The following is a 10,010-nucleotide window of genomic DNA, read 5'->3' on the forward strand; positions in this document are numbered from 1 at the left end:
GCGGTTGTGGGGGGCGCTGGCGGGGGAGGGGGACGCGTGCCCCTCCTTCCCTCCCCCAACGGCCGCCCGGCCCGGCCCCGCGTGGGGGCCCCCTCCTCCGGTCTCCGCGCGCCCCTCCCCCGTCCCGGGCGCCCCTTCCCCCCACTCACCGGGGTTTTTCCTCCGGCCCCGGCGCCGCCGCCTGTGCCAGCCGCCCCGCGCAGCGCCGCGCGCCATTCCCCGCCCCCGGCCGCCCCCAGACCCCGCCCCGGGGCCCCGCCTCTGCACGTGACCGTGAGGAGCCGGCGGGGGAGGGGAGGAGCAAGCGCTCGTGCGCGTGCGCAGGAACCAGGTGGGGAAGGTCGGGGACCCTCCCCCCAGACCTCTCTCCCCTGGGACCCCTGCCCACACAGGTACTCTTCCAGCCCCTGGTCCCCGAGATCCCGCCCGTGGCCCCTCTTGCCTCCCCCTCTCCCTGTTCCCCTGTGACTCCCCCCTTTCAGTGTCCCAGAGTTCGAGCTCGAAGGGACCCCTGGTCCCCAGGGTGAGGAGGGTGACCCCAGGAGGAGCTAAAAGGCTCGTCGGTCCCTCTCAGTGCAGCATTCCTCCAGTGACCCCTCCCCTTGGAGTAACCCGCCTCAGTGTCGCCTCTTCCCTCAATCTGATTCCTGGGTTTGGGCTCCCTTAAATGGACCCTTCCCTCCCCCAGCCCGTGACTTGCCACCGCCAAGAACCCCGGGGCCTTAGGGAATAGCGCTCAGCTGTGAAGTCACTGAGCATTTATTAAGCACCTACTATGTGGCAGGCAAAGCCCCAGCAGAAACCCCAAACAAGGCAAAAGCAATTCCGTGCCTTCAAGGAGCTTATTGAGTGAGGACTAACAACTTGTCTATAGAAGATCCTTATGGACAGCATAAACTAGAGGCAACCTCCAGGGAGGGGAAACAGGGATGTCAGCTGGCTAGCCCTGGAATGGGGATTTGCAGACACTATAAATACCCCCTCCTGTGCCCTCCACTCACCTCCGTCCCTGGCAAGGCTATCCCACAGGGACGGGGACGTGGGGTACGTGACCCAGGCAGCCTAGGGGCCAAGAGGGAGGCACACATTCCACGCCACCACCACCCCCTCCCAGAACAGGTGGAAAGGCACTGGGAACCTTCCAGGAACTGCCTAGGACTGGAAGGTTGGACAAGTGGGGCTGAGATGTGTTGTGGGAGACCCAGGCCCTGAGGAACACCAGGAATGGCACTAGAGACCCCACTTCCCCTTCTCTTCCCCATCCCCCCACTCCAGATGGGAAATTTTTCTGTCCTGAGCTGAAGGGCCTCATCTAGGCCTAGGCAAAGTATTTGTGATGTGTCTGAGGGAGGTAGTGGGGAACCTTGCCCCTGGAATCCCACATGTCCCTTATCTCAGTTTCCATTCTGGTAATACAATTCTGCAGACCCAACTTACTTTCCATTCTCTGGGGTTCTGCTCAGCCCTGCTCTCTCCCCCCAAGGACCCAACCTAATATCTGAGCCCTACCCAACTACCCAACCCCCTATGCCTTCTCTAGTCCCCATCCTGGACTGAGGATGTTGCAGGTCCCTCCCTGCCAAGCCTACCTTTAGCCTTGGCCCCCACTCCACCCCCAATTCTTCTCCCAGTCCATAGACCTCACCCAGGCCATGCCACCCCAAACAGGACCTCAGGTCCTATGTACCCACCCATGAGCAGTCCCTATGCCAACTCCTAAGGTATCATTCAAGAGGTCCCAACCCTTTTCCTGAATTTCCCTGACCCATGACTGAGGAAACTGAGACAGAACTGAAAAAAAAAAACCATCATTTTATATATCTCTATATATAGTGTGTGTGCGTGTGTGCGTGTGTACATGGAAACAGACGTCATGGTCCCCTCCCCACCTTAATGCCCCACCCCACCCCGAGTCTAATAAATACCATTTACAAGGGTCAGCAGGGCCCTGGGAATTCTGGGAGTGTTGAGACTGGTGGGAGGCTCAAGCCCCTGGTCCCAGAGTTTGGGATAATGGAAAGGGAAATAAGGTTGGTGACAAGTCACATACGGCCACTCCAAGGCTCAGGGTTGTACATGGGGGAGTTCCCCCCCCCCAGCTCCACCCTCAGTGGCTCAGACAGGGGTCCTTCCCCATCCCCCCTGGAATACAGGGGGGCAGCTCTATGCCTAATGCCCTCTCAGAGAAATTGGGGCAGGATGGGAGGGGGCAGGAAGGGCCATGGACCAGACCAGGCAAAGGGAACAGAATAGGGAAAAGGTGTTGGACACAACTGGTCCCCAGGTCCCCAATCCATGGCTTCTCTCTGGCATCCTGGAATGGAGGCAGATGTCCAACTCCAGAGGGAAAGAGGAAAGTCAACAGCCACACTGCTGTCTGCTCTGGGCCTGAGTACCCCGGGGCTGGCGCAGCTGACGTAAGGAGGCATCGCCATACTGGATGCCTGAACCCATCCTCTCTGGGTCCAGCTCACCTAGAGGGAAAAAGGAACAAGGGAGAAGGAAAGAGGTGTGAGATGTGAGGGACCCAGCGAGACAGGCCTTCTGAGAGACTGACTGACAGCAACAGAGACAGGCACAGAAATGGAGATAAAAAGGCCTGGGGGTCCCCCCCAGCCCCTCCCCAGCTGGCTGGAGGACCTCACCAGAGTCGATCTTGTTCAAGATGGTTCGGGCACACTTGAGAAAAGCTTCTTCTACATTCTCGCCCGTTAAGGCGCTGGTCTCCAGGAACATCAGCTCTGTCAGGAAGTAATTGAGGAACCAGGTGACTCCCAGAGGCTCAGAGAGGGAGACATGGCATTTATTCTCTCTTCCCTCAGCCTCTAGAACATTGAGTATCAGAGAGGGACAGAACTCAAGAGGCACTTAGACCACAGAGTGTTATGAAGGGATAGAACTCATTGAGCAGCCTCTCAATACCAAGTGTCCCAAGGCAAAAGGACCCCAGAGGCAGCCTAGAACAGAGTACCATTAAGTAGACAGAGCCCTTGGGCAGCCTAGAACAGTATCACAAGTAGACAATCCTTGGAGTAGCCTAAAATAGAGTATCATAAGTGGACAAAACCCTTGGGATATCCTAGAACAAAAAGTATCCTAAGTGGACAGAACCCTTAGGGCATCCTTAGAACAGAAAGTATCATAGGGATTGTACCCTAGAACACTAAGTCAAGTGGACAGAACCCTTGGGATGTCCTTAAAACAGAGAATATTATAAGTGAACAGATTTGGCCTTTGGGATGTCCCATAACACAATGTCCCAAGTTGGACAGAACTCTTGGGACAGCCTTAGAACAAAGTATCCTAAGTGGCCAGAGCCTCTGAGGTGTCCTTAGAGCACAAAGTGTCACAAGTGGATAGAATCCTTGGGGCATCCTTAGAACAGAGAGTATCATAAATGGACAGAACCCTTGGGATATCCTAGAACAGAAAAGTACATAAGTAGGCAGAAACTTTGAGGTATCCGTATAACAGTATCCTAAGGGCAGAACCCTTGGGATATCCTAGAACACAGAGTGTCACAAGTGGACAAAGCTCTTGGGATAACCTTGAAAGTCAGTATGCTATCTAGTGATGGGGCTCTCAGGGCAGCTGAAGTCTCTTTGCCTGAGTGGCTTTTCCTCTCACAGTTCACCATGATGCTTGGTGGGGCCCAGCCTGCTCAAGAGCTCACCATTCTCCTGGGCAAATCGGGAGGCCTCCAGGAAGGTGACCTCACGCTCTGAGTCCAAATCCTTCTTGTTCCCACACAGGATGACCACGATGTTGGGGCTGGCCAGTGTCCGGGCATCCGTGAGCCAGTTAGTCAGGGAATTGTAGGTTTCTCGGCTATGAAGCAGGAGGTGAGGCAACAGAGACTCAGTCCTAATGTCCCCCTCCCTCACAGTGTCACCTTCCAGCCAGGTTCCCAGTCACCTACCTGGTAATATCATAGACTAGCAATGCTCCTGCTGCTCCCCGATAGTAACTTCTTGTCACTGACCTGAAAAGAGCAGTTGATGGGTCTAGAGCCCAATGGCCCAGATGTCCAGTCTCTGCCCAGACACTTGCCCTCCAGGGAAGAAGGGGGACGGAGGGAGGCCTTGGGTCCTTCCCCATAGAGCCACCCCATGATCTTCTGTTCCTGTGGCTCTAGAGGGGGCCTCTGTGCAGTGCCTCAGGCCTGGTCTCCCGTATCCCACCCAGCACTCCCCCAGACCTGAACCGCTCCTGGCCTGCTGTGTCCCAGATCTGCAGCTTCACGGTCTTTCCACCCACATTCACGACCCTGGAGCCAAACTCCACTCCAATGGTGTGATTGGAATCCTGTTTGACTGGGGAGGGGAGGTGGGAAGGGAAGGAAAGGAACATCAGCACTGGCCTCTGGCCGAACCCAGCTCCCTCTCTGCCCCTTTCCCAGCCAGGACCACAGAAGCCCCACGGACACAGGTGGGGAGGGAAGGCTCCTTACACTTGTTCTCGATGAACTGGTGGAGGAGGCATGACTTGCCGGTGCCGGCGCTGCCGATCACCAGGAACTTGAAGAGGAAATCTGCAGAGAAGGAGACGGAGATGGGAGATGGAGGTAGAGGGATGCCTGGGCCCAGAGAGGGCAGCGCCCAGCCTGGCGTCACACAGCGGCGGAGGAGGGCGAGCCCAGGGTCCCGCCCCGCCCCGACCCAAGCCCCGGCCCCTCCTCACCGTACGTCTCGGCCATGTCTGGCCGCGGCGGCCGCTGCGGCTGCGGATCCGGATCCGGCTCCGGCTCCGGCTCCGGCCCCCGCGCCTCCTCCTTCCGGCTCAGCGCAGCGGCCCCGGCCCTGCAGCGGCCTCCGAGGATACGCCCCCTCCGGAGGGCGGAGCCGAGGTCCAGAGAAGTGATTGGCTCTGAGGCCGGCGCGGGGGGCGTGGTTGAAGGGGACGACCCGCGGAAAGGGGCCGCGCAAAGTGGGCAGGGCCCTGATTCCGGCGCGCGATTCGCCCAGGCTACAAGACGGGGGAGGGGGAAAGGCCGTGGATTGGCAGAGAAAGCATGGGTGGGCTTTGGATGGGGAGGGGAATCTGGGCCCACGATTGGCCAGAAAGTCATGAAAGGGGCAGAGCCAAGAAGAGCAGGAGGAGAAGGGTTGTGACTGGAGACGGAACCGTGAAAGAGGAGGGGTTTAGGGCTGCCTGGGGTCCGAAATGAACCAGAGATGAAGTAAAGGAGTCTAGAGGATGGCCAGCGATTGGTGGAGCGATACGAAGGGGGCGAGCACGGACTCAGTACTATCCCAGAGGGCACAGGAGATCAGGAGCGGCGACAAGAGTTCAGAAAAATGCATCAGGCTCGTCCCTCTCCCTTGACGACTGATCCAAAAAATCATTGCTGAACCCCGGGTGCAAGCCGAAGCGGCCTCTCTGAAGGGATTTTTCTGATTGGCTTAGCGATTACTAAGAGGCTTCCTATTGGGTGATGATAACCCCATCTCGTAACTTGATTGGTCTGCGCCCCATTGGGGGTCCCGCCTACTTCGGCTTCCATTCAGTAGTCCGCTCGACCTAACCTAGTGGCTTCTCCCCGAGATTGGCCCGGCCACACACCCCACCTTCTGATTGGCTCAGTTCCCATACTCCGCCGGAAAGAGGCAAGAGTAGCCGGGTCTTCGTGTCCCTCTGTAGGGGAAGTCTACCCAGCAACTAGTGATGGTAGCAAAGCTCAGCTTTTTGGATTAACCCATTCCGCGGGCACCCCTCAGCCTTTCCCCTACCATGCTCACACGCATACGCGCACACACAAAACACCACGGCTGGGCTCTCTGCTGTACATGGGTGTTATTGGCACAAAGTTGGGCAAGGGGCACAGTGGAGAGAAGGGAAGGAGGCAGGCGTCTTGGGGCTCGGGGCCAGCATCCGCTTCCCCAGGCGAGCAGAGGCAGGGGCCGGGAGATCCTGGACTCACTGGCAGTAAAAGTCCCACTTCTGTAAAGAGAGACCGAGAGAGATGGACAGAGAAGGCCTACTCTGCGGACCGGGACCCCGGGAGCAGGGGAGAGGATTGGGGGATGGGAGGAGAGAAGGGGGAGGGTCCCCAAACTGCCAGTCCCGTTCCTGGGCAACCGAAATCTTTCTAGGAAATGCTGCTCAGGACCCAGGGAATCGAAGGGATTGCCTATAAACATGTGAGCCTTAAAAAAGGCTTCAGGATTGTTTAATTCAAGCTTTCCCAAATTAAGGATGAGGAAACTGGGCAGCTCAGAGAGGTCATCTATTCACTTCAAGTCGCTCGTTAGATAGATGGGGAAACTGAGGCTCAAGGAAGGTAAAGGAGCCTGCTTGCCTCGGGCCATTGATTGCTGAGTAGTGGGTCCAACCTTAGAAGGAAGTTTAACGCCAGGGGGGCAGAAAGATGGCGGGAGGGGAGGGGGGAAGGGCAGTGACGGGGGCTGCTGGGCACTCACGTCGGTTTTCACTTCCACCTTTCCTGGCTTCAGGACATGGTCCTCTCGGAGAATGCTGCTTGGGAAGTAGCCCAATCGGGCAGGCTGGGACCCATAGTACTCCCCCTGGACCTGGTGCGTGGGTTAGGGAAGTAGTGAGGCCTGGTAAGCCAGAATCAGAACCACATTGCAGCAGCTCTAAGAACTGTCTGCAGATAAAGATGATTTGCCCAGAGCCTGGGTTTGAACTCAGGCCTTTCTGACTCCAGGTCCAGAACTCTTAGATGCCCTTCTTAAAATAGAGAATTCAACTACCTTTTCCATCACATCCCTTCTCTTCCCACCCACTTCCCAGCTCCCAGAAAACAGTCTTTCTAGCATTCCTCCCCAATTCCGTGCCCCAGCCAAGACTCACACTCCCTCCCCAGAAGAGACGACCTCGGCCCATCAGCTTGGAGTAGACAAAGACAACCTGGCCTTGTTGCACAGACAGGAAGCGGCAGTCTGGGGCTGAATAGTCTTGCAGTGCAACAGCCTGAGAGATGGGGTCTGGGGCACAAAGGATTAATGAGAATACTTAGATGGTCATTTCCTAAATGCACCTCCATTCCTGAGCATTCATAGGAAAGTCCATCACTACCCAGACTCACTCCTGGCACTGTTCTGAAAGTTCCTGAGGTGGCACAGTGCCAGACTTGTTCCCCTTTCCACTACCTAGATCCCCCTCCATGGCACAACAAAAGGTGCCCATTCCTGACATGAAGCACCAGCAAGATCCCTCTTTTCCTGGTCAAAAGCACCCACCCTATCCCTCCCAAAGCCTGCCCCCTGCCAAAACCTCACAGCTGCACTCTTCATCCGCACACAGCTTCCTGGATGCCAGTTTGGCCATTGGTCTCCCTCCATCGCCTAGATTGGGGAAGCTGCTGAGAATAATGGTAGCAAGGAGCAGAGATGCAGGAGTCCAGATCATGGCGTTGGTAGTTTGGATCAGTGTAAAGTCGAAAGAAGGAGTAGGCTGAGGCTGCCAGACCTCCCTTCTCACGCCACCTGGGATCTGCCTGTCAATTCTGGAGTTGTTATGCCCACCCTGAGTCCTTCTCAACCCTTGCAAACTGCCGACCTCTCCCCAATCCAGGCAGATTCAAGTCTCAGTGTGGTCTGGGGCACTGCTGCTAAGCCCTCTCTTGGGGACCCAGTCTGGAATTTCCTACCATCCTGGAAATGCTCAAAAAGTACCTTGTCCTACAAAGACGCCGAAGGCTTGGCTAGCATCAAATCCCAACCTCAGACCTTGCCCTCCAGCTCTGCTTTCTGGCCCTACAACCAAAGAAGTCAAATAGGAGAGGAAGGCAGGGCCGGGAATCATGTGGAGAATTTCCTGTGGGCAAAGGGAGCGGCAAGGAAACAAGGCGGCTCTTGAGGAGAGTGGGTGGAGAGGGAAGCCACTTCTCAGGCTGCCCCATCCCCTAGCAAGCTCCCTCCCTGCAGGGATCCAAAGAACAGGCCCCTGTGGTCAGATAGAAAGAACATCCTGAGCCTGAGGGAGATGATGGTTAGAGGGGCTTCAGGTAGAGCTGGATGTCATCATTTCATTAAGAATTGTTAAAAGGGCAGAGCTCAAAGGACTGAGTAGAACAGCCTTTGGAAAGCACCTGACTCAACCTCCCCATTTACAGATAGGAGAGCTGAGGCCCAGAAAGAGGAAGAGGTCACTAGAGAGGAAATAGAGCTGAACTCAAGCATACTAAATTCAATCCCGTTTCCCCCAGACCACAAAGCAAGAACCTAGCCACTTGAAATGTCATGTTAGAGGGGGAAAAGACACACTCAGAGGGGAAAAGACATGGCCGAGTCGTGGCCTCTTGAGCTGAATTTCATTAGAACCTTCTTTGAACAGAGCAACAGCATCCTTGACCAGAGGCCATCCATTTGGGAACCCCCAGTGATGGGGAACTCACTGCCTCTATTCTCAAGGACAGCTGATTCCATTTTTGGACCCAGTGAACCGAAATCTTTCTCATCATTCCCCATTGCTCCTACTTTCTGCCCTGTGATGCCAAAGCCAACAATTCAGCACTGTGCCATGGGTAGAGGGTGGCACTGTGTGTGGCAAACACAACTTCTGCCTTCAAGGAGTTCATATTCTAATGGACCTTGTCACACCCGAAGTCAAATGGCAGTCTTCCCATCCTATCTGCCACCACAAAGCCATCCTCTCTGCCCCTCCATCCCTGTCATCTTGAACACTTTTAAGCCCAAAAAACTTTCCATGGATCCCCACTGTCTGCCTGTCTCACTATGGCCCTTCCCAGCTTCTGGGTTATAGGGAAAGTTGTTGTGTCCCCTGATTCTACTCCATACTCTTCCCATCTCTGGTTTGGCCCATGAAATCTGGCATGACTAGGTAGTTCTCATCATGACTATTGCAGTCTTTCCATTCATTTAAGGTTCTGCAGATGTCACTTCTACCCTAAATGCTTCTTTGGTCCTCCCAGGTAGAAGTGGATTTGGAATCCCTCCAGTCCCCCTCCCTCCCAAGACTTTATGCTCACCATCATCCAGTGAGCTTGAGGAGTACAGATCTTATCGGCTGGGACTTCAATGACTCTTGTGTCTCCCCAAAGCTTCCTCTTTGAATCATTCCCTGCTAGCTCTCATTATTGACTCTACCCAACACCATGCCTGAATCGCCTCCCATGTTTTAACATTTTGCTTCATCCTTTCTCCAGCTAGCCCATCACTTCCCTCTTTCTCAGCCAAACTCCTCTGAAGGATTTGACCTCCTCCCTGACCTTCTTGCTTTGGCTTCCATGACCCAGCTCTTAGCTGTTCTAGCTGTGACCACAACTGTCTTTTTTTGCATCATTGCAAGTCTGGTCCTAAAGCATAGGTGATATCCCACAGGCCCTCTTCTCAATGATAATCTCAGGTCCTACGTGGGTTCTATTTTTGATTATAAAGATGATCCGCAAATCTGTATTTCACCTTGTTTCTTTCCCCCTAATAGTCTTTACCTCCTTCAAACGGTTTGTGGGAATGCTCATGTTGGGTCTCTGGAGTCACCCCACTTTGCCCCTATTCCCCATAGCAAGTTACCAAGTCATTGCTTCTCTTTCCCCATCTCTCATGCTTTTCCTCTTCCTTCACATAGCCTCTACCCACGTAGAGGTCCTTGTCACTTCTTGCCTTTACCCTTCTTTCCATTCCCCTCAACCCAAACCCAATCGACCTTCAAGTTATTTTAACGTCCCTAAAACCCATGTCTGAACACGTCACTTCTGAGTAAGAACCTTCAGAGCTTCTTTTGCCTCCGCTGCCATAAGAAACACAAACTTCTGTCTGGCACAAGCAGTGTCTTTTCACCTTATCTTCCCAGGTTAACCTCAGAACTGGAAAGTCTCAAGTCCTGCCTTTGATACTTCTGGTTATGAAAAAGCTGTACATTCAGTCACACCTAACTCAAGGCTCCATCTGGGGTTTTCTTGGCAAAGATACTGGAGTGGTTTTTCATTTCCTGCTCCAGCTCATTTTCAGAGGAAACTGAGGCAAACTGAGTGGCATGACCTGCCCATGGTCACAGACTGAAGCCAAATTTGACCCCGCAGGTTC

At 54.7% G+C, this 10,010-nt stretch overlaps 3 protein-coding genes across 6 annotated transcripts in view; all 3 read right to left on the bottom strand.

Moving 5' to 3' along the window:
• The window catches only part of EGLN2 (egl-9 family hypoxia inducible factor 2), a 20,488-nt gene extending 20,282 nt beyond the window's left edge, over positions 1–206 (bottom strand). For all 4 annotated transcript variants that reach the window (XM_044667354.1, XM_044667352.1, XM_044667353.1 and 1 more), the window contains exon 1: positions 150–206. The gene's annotated coding sequence lies outside the window, so the exon portion shown is untranslated. The remainder of the gene's footprint in view (positions 1–149) is intronic.
• Positions 207–1,796: 1,590 nt separating this feature from the next.
• Positions 1,797–4,758, bottom strand: RAB4B (RAB4B, member RAS oncogene family). The gene is made up of 7 exons (XM_044667355.1): positions 4,681–4,758; positions 4,451–4,531; positions 4,199–4,313; positions 3,920–3,982; positions 3,674–3,828; positions 2,646–2,741; positions 1,797–2,474 (listed from the first exon to the last, which is right to left on the bottom strand). The coding sequence occupies exons 1-7, from the start codon at positions 4,694–4,696 to the stop codon at positions 2,359–2,361; spliced, it is 642 nt and encodes a 213-aa protein (XP_044523290.1). The 5' UTR covers positions 4,697–4,758; the 3' UTR covers positions 1,797–2,358.
• Positions 4,759–5,781: 1,023 nt separating this feature from the next.
• MIA (MIA SH3 domain containing) lies at positions 5,782–7,665 on the bottom strand. The gene is made up of 4 exons (XM_044671140.1): positions 7,242–7,665; positions 6,814–6,947; positions 6,420–6,530; positions 5,782–5,940 (listed from the first exon to the last, which is right to left on the bottom strand). Exons 1-4 carry the CDS (start codon positions 7,369–7,371, stop codon positions 5,917–5,919), a joined length of 399 nt encoding a protein of 132 aa, XP_044527075.1. The 5' UTR covers positions 7,372–7,665; the 3' UTR covers positions 5,782–5,916.
• Between the last annotated feature and the right edge of the window lie 2,345 nt (positions 7,666–10,010).

The sequence above is a fragment of the Gracilinanus agilis genome, chromosome 3 (assembly GCF_016433145.1).
Source record: "Gracilinanus agilis isolate LMUSP501 chromosome 3, AgileGrace, whole genome shotgun sequence".
Classification (NCBI taxonomy): domain Eukaryota; kingdom Metazoa; phylum Chordata; class Mammalia; order Didelphimorphia; family Didelphidae; genus Gracilinanus; species Gracilinanus agilis.